Source organism: Ostrea edulis, chromosome 7 (genome assembly GCF_947568905.1).
Source record: "Ostrea edulis chromosome 7, xbOstEdul1.1, whole genome shotgun sequence".
Taxonomy (NCBI): domain Eukaryota; kingdom Metazoa; phylum Mollusca; class Bivalvia; order Ostreida; family Ostreidae; genus Ostrea; species Ostrea edulis.
In genome coordinates, this window is record NC_079170.1 from 31,071,497 (window position 1) to 31,082,666 (window position 11,170).

General features: G+C 35.5%; 1 protein-coding gene across 1 annotated transcript; it reads left to right on the plus strand.

Moving 5' to 3' along the window:
• The first annotated feature begins 296 nt into the window (after nt 1-296).
• On the plus strand, nt 297-4,039 carry LOC130048006 (somatostatin receptor type 4-like). The gene has a single exon (XM_056144003.1). It carries the CDS (start codon nt 2,430-2,432, stop codon nt 3,465-3,467), a length of 1,038 nt encoding a protein of 345 aa, XP_055999978.1. The 5' UTR covers nt 297-2,429; the 3' UTR covers nt 3,468-4,039.
• The last annotated feature ends 7,131 nt before the right edge of the window (nt 4,040-11,170 follow it).

Below are 11,170 nucleotides of genomic sequence, written 5' to 3' on the forward strand. Positions count from 1 at the left end.
TGCACTTTTTGTAGCTATTTACATAACCTGAGAGAGTATGTGACATTTGGTAAAAGGTTAGAAGTACACAATCTAAGACACTCAATAAACTAAAAGACTGACAAGCGTTAAAATCCTTCCGATATTGATATAGTAACCGATGTTATCTCTAGTTGCAAAGGTTCAATTTAATAAAGCTTTCAAAGACTAGAATCACGATACTAAAATCAAATTTTAAAAAGATAAATTTTCTAAAACCGTTTAAAATTGAGCTGTCAGGTTAAAGTCGATCCTACATAAACTCTGTATTTAAATAATGTAGTTTGCAGTGACTTTCAAATTTAAACATTAATAAACATTGCTGGGGAATGAGTGCATATAAATATAATATGACTCTTCTATGGAAGATTTCCTGTGCAATCCGATCTGAAACGTTAAACCATGTGACCTCGTCTCAAATATTTATCTTAACTAATGTGATCTCTTGTCCGACTTGAAAGCATTTCTAAATTTCTGCGTAAATATCTTAACCCGATCGCAACCCCATCTTATCCCGGATAATCTGGATTTTTAAAAAAAGACATCAACAGTCATAACCTCATAAAATAAAAATGCGAATGTACTCTTCATTATGATAATTACATATCTTGAAATTTAAACCTCTAATGAATATATCTAACATATATAGTTCGTCCCAGCCTTGAGTTTGGCTTTTATACACTGTATTTTACACGTATGCTGATTCGTCATATTACTCTCTAAGCAAAATTTATTCTGTATTTTTCATGGCAAGGAGTCAGAAATGTGAAACGGTTAACAGACAAATGATAAAGCACACTTAATCTTTTAGCACAGGGGAGCTGGATTGTTTTAAATAATTTTCTAATGAATTAATTTGGTAATTCACTGAAGAGACATTTTTTGTCGAAATGCGCATCTGGTGCATCAAAATTGGTACCGTATAAGTTTTACATTATGACCCCTGGGTCGAGGCCTCTGCTGGTGGACTGTTAGTCCCCGAGGGTATCTACAGCCCAGTAGCTAAATACTTCGTTACTAGCTTAAAAATTCGGATGTATATTTAATTGCTGTTACACAATTTAGAAATTCATTTCAAAATTAAGGATTATCTCCCTCACGCATAGCTCTTATCCTTAGACGAATTTGACTCCAATTTTTGGGCACACATTTTTTCCCTAAATAGCTCTAAAACTTCATTGTTATTTTGGATTTCAAACATTTCGGTTGAGCATCACTGAAGAGACATTATTTGTCGAAATGCGCATCTGGTCCATCAACATTGGTACCGTATAAGTTTTACATATATAGAAAAGAAAGAAAATGTGTTTAATTACCAAATCTGAAAAATAATACATCATGTCTCGTTTTCTTTAACTTGGTCTTCTCTCTGATCCTTTTTACAGTTTTCTTGCAGGTATTAGTGATGTTATTAAAATTCCTTCTTTATACCGATACACATTTCATTTGCAACACCTTCAGTATAGCATTAGGTAAACATGATTAATAATATCATACGGAAGTACAACTAATTACAACGATTCAGTTTGTCAATACAACCTATCATTGGGTCAAATGCTGTCTGATTTGTTTCATACCGATTGTTAGGCCGTTCTTGGCACATTGATTTTGACTGTGGGTAACTCCGTTTACCTGATCACGGTGGTTTTGACTGGTCGACAAGAGCCGCTTAATCCTCCAACTCTTTATTTTGTATAGCTTATAGGAGTTATAAGATTGGTAATTGTTTGTTATTTTCGCCTTTCATTCATCGTGTGGGTTTGGGTTTTTTCTAATGGAGACACTTAATGTATTTTTGTTTAACCAAGGGTCATGCCAAGGTCTGAGAACCGACATGTGTTCAAACAGATGTGATATATTTGCACCCTAGATATCGATAGATACAGCGGCCATAGTAGGATTACTCCCATCTATATAAAGAATTCAATAATAATGCTTCAATTGTTGTGACATAATGCTTATATCCTGTACAGATCCCGTCCTACTTATAATGTCCAACTGGTTTTTTTCTGAATCATATCATTGTTTTCTTATTAAGTCAACGATGCTCCTTTAAATCACATAATTTGAGAAAAACTATACAACGGAGGAAACGATCGAACATCGCTGATGTTTAGTAACATTAATTTAGTATTCGTGAATTGAAATTGTTTAAGATAAAGACAGAATAATCGCAAGAATTTTGATAAAGGTAGACAGTTTACTTCATCAATAGAGAGTTTTACTTTGGAATTTTGATATTTTTAGGTAAGTAGTCGTGAATTGAAAGCATTCTCAGAGAAGATAGAACAATCTGTACGCAGTTGAAACCACATATACATGTAGTTTACCATCTCAATACAGTTTTTACTTTGGATTTTTTATATTCGTTTAGGTTAGCCAAATATCTCTTTGCATTGGAATCTTTCGAAATGAACACCACTGTTGCATATGAGAATGCCTTGCAGAAAGATTTCGAACCCTCTCGCCACTACCTTAACGACAATAGATCCAATACAATTGGATATTTCAATGTATTTTCAAACTTTACTATAAACACTTCCACATCCGGGAACGGAACTCGGGCAGTCGGTGGTAAATTCGACAATATTCCTTTCCTGCTTTTCACTTTGGATAATTTTCAATCAGAGTACTCTAAAACCATAGCAGTGATCATTCTGGTTATTGGAAGCCTAGGTCTGGTAGGCAACCTTTGCACTATTCTCAAGATATGGAATGATAAAAAGTTCCACACACCGACATTTGCTGTCATCGGATGTCTGGCGCTTGCTGATTTTCTTTCCATTGTTCGAACTTATGCTACTAAGTTTACCACTTTACGACATTTTGGAAAAGGTGCGCAGAGTTTAATAGGGTTTTTCATTGCGTATGAAATGACTTTTTTCAGTTCCATTGGACACATGGTGTTACTCTCTGTGGTCAGATACTTGATAATCGTTCATCCCCTACAGAGTAGAAGTCACCTGACCACATTAGTAGTCATCTTATGGTCTGTTACAGTGTGGATACTAAGTTTGATATTGTCATTATTTGGAGCATTATATATAGATATTTTAATTTCTAGTCAGATAGAAAACATGGTACAAATTTATAATTGGAGTTTGAATCTCCTTTATTTAATCCAAGCTCTTTTTACTTTTTGTACAATAATAATTTTACATTGTTTGAAATTGAAATCTCTGCAATCGTCACGAGTCCGTACAAAAACTACAAAGAAAATGAATTTAATCATCGCTCTAATTCTCGGTGTGTTTCTCACTTTTCAATTTTTTATTACCGTGTTGGGTGTTATAAGATTACTAAGTTCTTATAGAATATTTAGTTCTCATGTCCCAATATTGGAGATAGCAAGACATTTGGAAGATGTAGCAATTTTATTACAAATTATACATTTTTCTTGTAATCCGTATATATACTTTTTAATTTCCTGTTGCGTTAGAACTAAATGATTATATGCATACATAATATTTTGTTGCGTTCAGGGGTTTTTTCATATCGAATATTGATAATTTTGTTACCAGAATATATTAGCTACGAGTTTCCAATTGGTCAAATTTTAAAACTTAACGTTCGGAAAAAAGTAATGGGGTCAAAACGATGTGTATATAGCAGTGAATTACATTTCTGGAATTCAGTGTAACTGGAAATTGTCACTATTTTCAAACATGTACATGTGAGCAATAATTAGCGAATATATCATAACATCATGTTACATTAGAATCAGTGTCTTTAATTCCGATCATTTGATGTGGCTTCTTTTGTCATTTGAAAATGTATTAAAGCATGCTTGTAATTCCTATGAAATTTAGAATTATTTATAACTTTATTTAATACTGTCGAAAGTAATGACTGTGAAACGGGCCAACACTGGGTATGATTTGATACTGTCCATCATGGTGATTGCAATTTATACTATTTGATACTGTGAAAGGATCCTAGACTACATATGACTCGATACTGTCCATGCCGACTGCTTATAACATACTGTCCATATATAACTTTGTTTTATAGAAATAAAACAAGGCATGTATTTGTGTGTATGAATGCTACTTCACAAGTGAAAAGGGAAGAGTTTCCAAGAAAAGCATATTAGATAGGATTTTCAAGAAGACCGGATGGGAGGTAGTAAACATGTTTTTATGCAAAAAAAAAAGTTAAAACATCTTAGTTTTCTAGTGAATTAATATTTTGTTATAGAGAATACAATACATTCTTAGAGTGCAGTCTTCTCTAGTCGAACAGGTTTCCTTAAACGCAATGCAGCAAGTCAGTAGTTGACCTTAACTAAGAGCTTCTTTATTTAAGAATGAAGTCTGTTTTTATACTGACATGTTTGATAGATACGAGAAGAAATGATAAATGCATGGACCACTTCTTAATCAATAGGCTTTATAGACAGATGCACAGAGTTTTATCTGGGGAAAATAAGATAAAGTGTTCAACAAAAATTTTATGGACCTGAGCAACAAAATACCTCAGGAACCAACCCCCCCCCCCCCCCCTCCCTGACTAGAATGTACACTCCTCCGATATACTGAAGTCTTCCGACAAAAGTGTATTTAAATCCCTAGAACGATGAGCGATTCACTAATGGATCTGGAACTTAACTTTCATTAAATAATGACATGCAGAATGTTGTAACTGAAAATGGATTCGTATCTAATGTAGCTAAATGTCATGTTTTAAATAATGCTGAAATGATAATGTTTAAGTTGTGAATACGAAGCACACTGATTATCCACATAACGCAATGTGGTTATTGTTTAGGGGAGGGGGTGTCGAGAACAATCGGTTGATTGGGTTGTATATTGTTCAACGTCCCTCTTGAGAATATTTCACTCATATGGAGACGTCATCATTGCCGGTGAAGAGCTGCAAATTTTAGGCCTATGTTAGGCGCTTATGGCCTTTAAGCAGGGGGATCTTTACCGTGCCATACCTGCTGTGACATGGGACCTCGGTTTTTGAGGACCATTTCTAACCCGGATCCCCCGGGACGAGAACAATCGGAAATAGTCATAAAAATTCAAAGCATGCAATTCCATTACACTTCAGTACTAAGGTCTATAGACACAAACCTACCATGATATCTATACATGATCTGATTATTCACAATCATGAAAACATATCTTAGCGCTGAGTGTACTTTTGAGAGGCACTCACATAAATGATTAAATACTTTCGAAAACACGAATTACCATTTGAAAACACATTTCTATGCCATCTCTGGTCCAGTGGCAAGTTATCATGCCTTGCATGTGCAGCAAAAAACGGATTCTTAGAGTAATGTGTGTTGCAATAAGATAATTTCGTCATTCCCTTACCTACTTTTTCCATTGAAATAAATGTGTCGTTCTGTTTATAGAGAAAATCGAAATGAGGCAATTCTTCAAAGCAATATTTCGACAGCTAGCTCATAACCTTATTCGGTTTTTAAATTCATGTATTCTTGGTTTAAACGAAACAAAAGCGTTTTGTTTGGAATGGAACTCTTTGATTGGCATCCTTCCAAAGATGACCTTAATTTTGAACACCATTATTCTGATGGTAGATTATGGTTAAATTATTGTTATGGGTCAGAACAAGCCCTTAATAGCGCAACAAAGTTTACTATCAAAGATAATTTAGAAATCAACACAATGTATTCACAATAACAAAGTATTGACTTACGATATGTGAACATGTATTTATAATAAAAATGAAACCTCTGAAACATTCACGAGATACAATGTACGGTTATGTAAGTGTTACGTCATATTTCTATTGAGTGATACACCCAGAACAATATAGGTCATAGGTGTCAATCAAGTGCAAGAATTACACAACACCTTCCTCCTTGAATAGTTTGATTGACAATGAAAATCTAAATTCTCCAATATGCGAATACATATATACATCAATCTAAGCAACAGATAACAGAACACACTCATGATAATCTTGATAAGGCATCTGCTATAACATTGTCTTTGCCTTTTGTATGTTCTTTAATATTAACATCATACTCTTGAATATATGAAACTCCATCTTGTGAGTCTTTGATTCTTGTTTGATATTTTATGCAAAAAGGTGAGAGGATTGTGATCCGTAAACACAAGAATTGGATGCACAATAGCATTCACATAAACATCAAAATGTTGTAAAACTCACAACAAAGCAAGCCACTCTTTTTCAATGGTTGAATAATTTTGTTGTCATTTTGTAAGTTTCTTTGAAAAATATGAAACAACTCTATCTACACTGCCACTATGTTCTTGAACTAAAGCAGAACCTATTCCTGCATCACTTGCATCTACCAGTAAGTTTAAATTGCTTAGAAAAATCATGAACTGAAAGAACTGGACAATTCATGAGGACATATTTAACTTTACCAAATGATTCGTCACATTCTTTGTCCAAGAAATCGAACACTCTTTTGCTATAAGTTGGTAAGTGGGTCAACAGTTGCAGAAAAAAAATGGACAAAATTTTCCGTAAAAGCCTTTCATGTCCAAATGCATGATTCCTTTGGCTTTTAGTCAATGGCACTAGCCAGTAACCTTTTATCAGGTCAAATTGACTTACAAATTTCGCATTTCCGATGTCGTCAATACAGTCATCAATTCTTGGTATTGGATAGGAGTATGTTTTTGTGACATAATTCACTTTTGTAAGTCAGTAAATACTCGGTAGGTATCATCAGGTTTCTGTACGAGAACACAAGGTGAACTCCAATCACTTTTACATGTACTTTGTTCGATAATGTCATTGCCCAGCATCTACTGCACTTCTATTCTTAAGTTCTGCTATTCTAATGGATCTAAACGATAAGATTGCTAGGCAAAGTGCCACCCACTATAAACTCATGACAAACAGCATTGGTCCTTTTTGGAGCATCCGAGAAGATTGAAGAATAATTAGCAATAAGACGTTGAACTTGTTCTCTCTGGTGAATATTCAAATGTCCAAGTTTGGTATCCAGATTGGCAAGAATTTCGGAGTTCTTTAAACGAACACTCTGATTAAAAAGTTTTTCTCTAAGCTTTACACTAATTTCATTTTCAGTACAAATTTGTAATGTCTGAACATTTACTAAAGTTGAAACTGATTTTACAGAATTTCGGTCACATCTATCAAAATATTCTTCCAACATGTTAATGACAAACACGTTTTTCTTGTCGCCAGCCAGCTGCCCTAACTACACAGTTTACATCAACTAAGCCTGCTCCAGCCAGCTGCCCTAACTACATAATTTACATCAACTAAGCCTGCTTTTAATTTCATCAAGACCATAATACTTGTCTTGCAAAGGAGGACCAGAAACAGGCAAAAATACAAGATCTTTATCACCTGGTTTAAAAATCAGTTCCTAGCATCTTTGTCATTCCAAACTTTCAGTTTGACTCCGAAAACTTTGCAATTTTCTTGTGCCAATTTGCAAGTAATATGAAATCTCTTTTGAAATTAGATATATGCATGTAGTCTAAAATATTAAGAACACTAGTTTTAGTCAGCCATTTTTCTTTCAGCAATTTCAAAGGATCTCTAACTGCATGACCAAAAACTATTCAATAGGACTGAATCCTAGATACTCTCGAATTGCTTCTCGTGCAGCAAATAATAAAGTGAACCCATTCATCCCAATTGTATCATACTGATAACAATGTATCTTAATCATAATTTTAAGTGTGTGATAAAAACATTCAAGTACTCCCTGAGACCCGGGATAATAGGGGAAAATACTGTCTAACACCTAACTCATGTATGCCCTTTTGAAATAACATATGATTTGAACATTTATCTCACTGAATGGCCTTATGCAATTCTTCAAAACTTTAAAAAAAAAAAAAAAAAAAAAAGATAAGGGCATTGGCTTCATATTCCTAAGAGGTACAGCTTTAGGGAATGTAGTGGACATACACATGATGTTCAAGAAATACTGATTTCCTAACCTACCTTGAGGAAAAGGTCCTGCACAATTTATTAACTCTCACCTAAAAGGTTATTCAAATACTGGCATGGTATGGGGAAGTGCAAAAGAAAGGTGAAAATAGCGAACTCTGATCAATTTCATAACTCCCACAAGCAATACAAAATAAATAGTTGGGCAAACACGGACCACTGGACACACCAGAGGTGAGATCATGTGCCTAGGAGGAGTAAGCATCCCCTGTCGACCGGTCACACCCGCCGTGAGCCCTGTATCTTGATCAGGTAAACGGAGTTATCCGTAGTCAAAATCAGTATGCCACGAACAGTCTAACAATCGGTATGAAACACGTCAGACAGTATTTGACCCAATGATAGGTTGTATTGGCAAACTAGATCTTTATAACGACCATATAATTTGCGAAATACTGACTTTGCATGGGACTGTTGAAACCCTTGCACCATCAACTTGTTTGTCAGTAACCTGCCTCGATTTAAAAACTGACCATCTGAGGCATTACCAGATAAAGTATGACGCGTCGTTCACCAGACGGTGGTCCCAATAATATATTATACGAACAACATGAGTTAGGCTCACGATAAACCTATGACAGATTGTTTGTTGTTTTGAACTGTTTACGTTTGACGTTATGGGGTGGTTTTTTCATCAGTGTACAGTGACGTCACACATTATACACGGCCGCGTAGTTGTGTAGTTCCTAGGAAATCGCTACCCCTTAATGCCTAACGGAAAGGGTTTGGTTTGTGAGCAAACGAACTTTGGCGGAAGTTTGCGATTTTCCCCCTAGGCAGACAGCTCTACGTCATAGCGCTTCTATCCCACTATTACATCATAGAGCTCCCGAGTTCAGCTGAACCGCCAGTGTAGGCGCCTTACACGATTAGCATTACTTATGTTTGTATCTGACTGTCTACCAATACATATTGCGTTGATCAATGTCATAGACGGCGAGACGAAGCTTGACATCGATCAACCCAATATTTATCCGTGAACAACCAGTTACAAACCTAATAAGTGATCTATTTTCTCGAGGCTCGCGCCGGTAAGTGAGAAAGTTTCCCAGTTAAATTTCGGAAGGTCGGTGGTCTCTTCCCAGGAACATTGTATCTGGGTTCTCTCTTCCACCAATAAAAACTGGGCGCCACTATATAACTGAATAATTGTTGGGTGTGGCGGAAAACATCAATCAATCAATCGATGACCATTATGTGATCAGAAGTCAACAAATACACAAGAACTAACAATAACGATATTGAATGTTAACAATAAATGATAAAACAACAATATTGAATTTAACGTATATTGCATTATTTAATACTGTTAACGACCCCTTTTCCAGTATTTTATGTCTACAAGCAGTTATTAATATTGAAATTTTAACATTTCATCTAGTGGTAACCGAACAATGGCAAGTATCATGGCAGTGTCCGATATAAAGAATGGTGACCCCCTCCCCATTCTGCAGATGAAAACAACCTCAAATTGAAACTGTAATCATGTGTTAACGTTTACTACCAGTACACGAATACTATTATACGATATCAAATTTTCTGTTGATGGGAGATGACTCCATCAAATTAATATTCAACGCGATCCATCGTTAAGCTACGTTTCGTAATCCATGGTTATCATAATTTAAGAGTCAGTGTTCCAACATTTTGTCGAATATCAGATTATGTACAGTCGTTTTTACCGTCAAGTATTCTTTAAAAATCCGTGCAGCATCTTTGTTCACTTTCTGTAGGGACCAGGGTTAGAATAGGTCCTCATTACCTCATGCTTGTCGTAAGAGCCGACTTAATGGGATGGTATTTCGGATGAGACCGCAAAAAACGAGGTCCCGTGTCACAGCAGGTGTGACACTTGTAATAAAGATTCCTCCCTGCACAAAGGCCGTAAGCGCCGAGCTTGGGTCTAAATTTTGCAGCCCTTTATCAACAATGGTGACGTCTCCATATGAGTGAAAGATTCTCGAGAGGGACGTTACACAATATTCATTCAATCTGTATTTAGTTTTAAGTGACGCAAACACTAACATATCTGACGTCACACAAAGGGCCGCTACTCTAATTTAAAACTTTAATTTTCCGTTACAGTAGACGAGGTTCTCGACAGTGACCTGTATCATTCACAAGATGAATGAGTTTGATTCGGTTATGATTCCGTCATACTGCCGACTATAAGATATATTGGCCAAACGTAGTGACTGTACGGCAATCACGTGGTACAATTAAACCAATGAAAAAGCGGTATTTTAGTCCGAAGAAAATAAAATATGTTTTACGTTGTGATCGTTGATATGAGCGAAGATCAATATCATCTTGCAACAGACATTTTATACGTCATTTAACGCCAGAAATAATATGTTGATGGTGCTACCGTTTGAGCGAGCGCAGCAACACGTATGCATTTTGTAATGTTTATGCATTGATCGTGTTCAATTTAAACTATATATTTTTGCCAAATACTCAGTATACATGAATGAAATTAGGCAGCAGAAATACCGCTATATTAGTTTTCTCACAGGGTTTCATATTAAATCATTAAAACATATTATACATGAATTGCTTAATCGTTGACGATCGAAATGTATGCTCTCGACTGCCTCTACTTTCCTTATCCATACTCTCAATCTTTCCAGTTACTAATTCTATGCTAAAAATGCCCAAGTCTTGTTGCAAACCTTTCAAGTTTGTAGAACCGTGTGAACAGCACTGCCTCTCAACATAAAACGCATTTCAATATAATGATAATTTCAAATAAATCGATAAATTCAACACTATTGTACATATATGCGCGGACCCCCCCCCCCCCCTTCCCCATGTGCACCTATCTAATTTTTTAAAAGTGAAATTCATATAACAAATCCCCTTGCAGCAATGTCATGTTTCAGAAGAGAAACTTAGAACAATATTTATGATACTGTATATAATCCCAGTTGTAACACAATGATGAAATATTTCAGCATTCGCATATTAATTATTAAATAAATTGCAACATATCTGAGCCCCTCCCCACTGCTGTTGTAAGGATGCATTAATGGGGGGTCATCATGTAAAGATTGTCTAGAATTTAAAAAAAATGATGGTACTTTACAAACTATCTATATGTTTTCTCTACGGGGTTGGCAATTAAGTATATCAAAGTGACGACGACATTTTTCCGGAAGCATTATGGGTAGTCCCCATCATTTTTCAGCTGATGAAGAGAAATCACGTGACTCAA

Excerpts from the sequence above, each read along its gene's own strand:
- LOC130048006 (XM_056144003.1), top strand. The coding sequence starts at position 2,430 with ATGAACACCACTGTTGCATATGAGAATGCCTTGCAGAAAGATTTCGAA.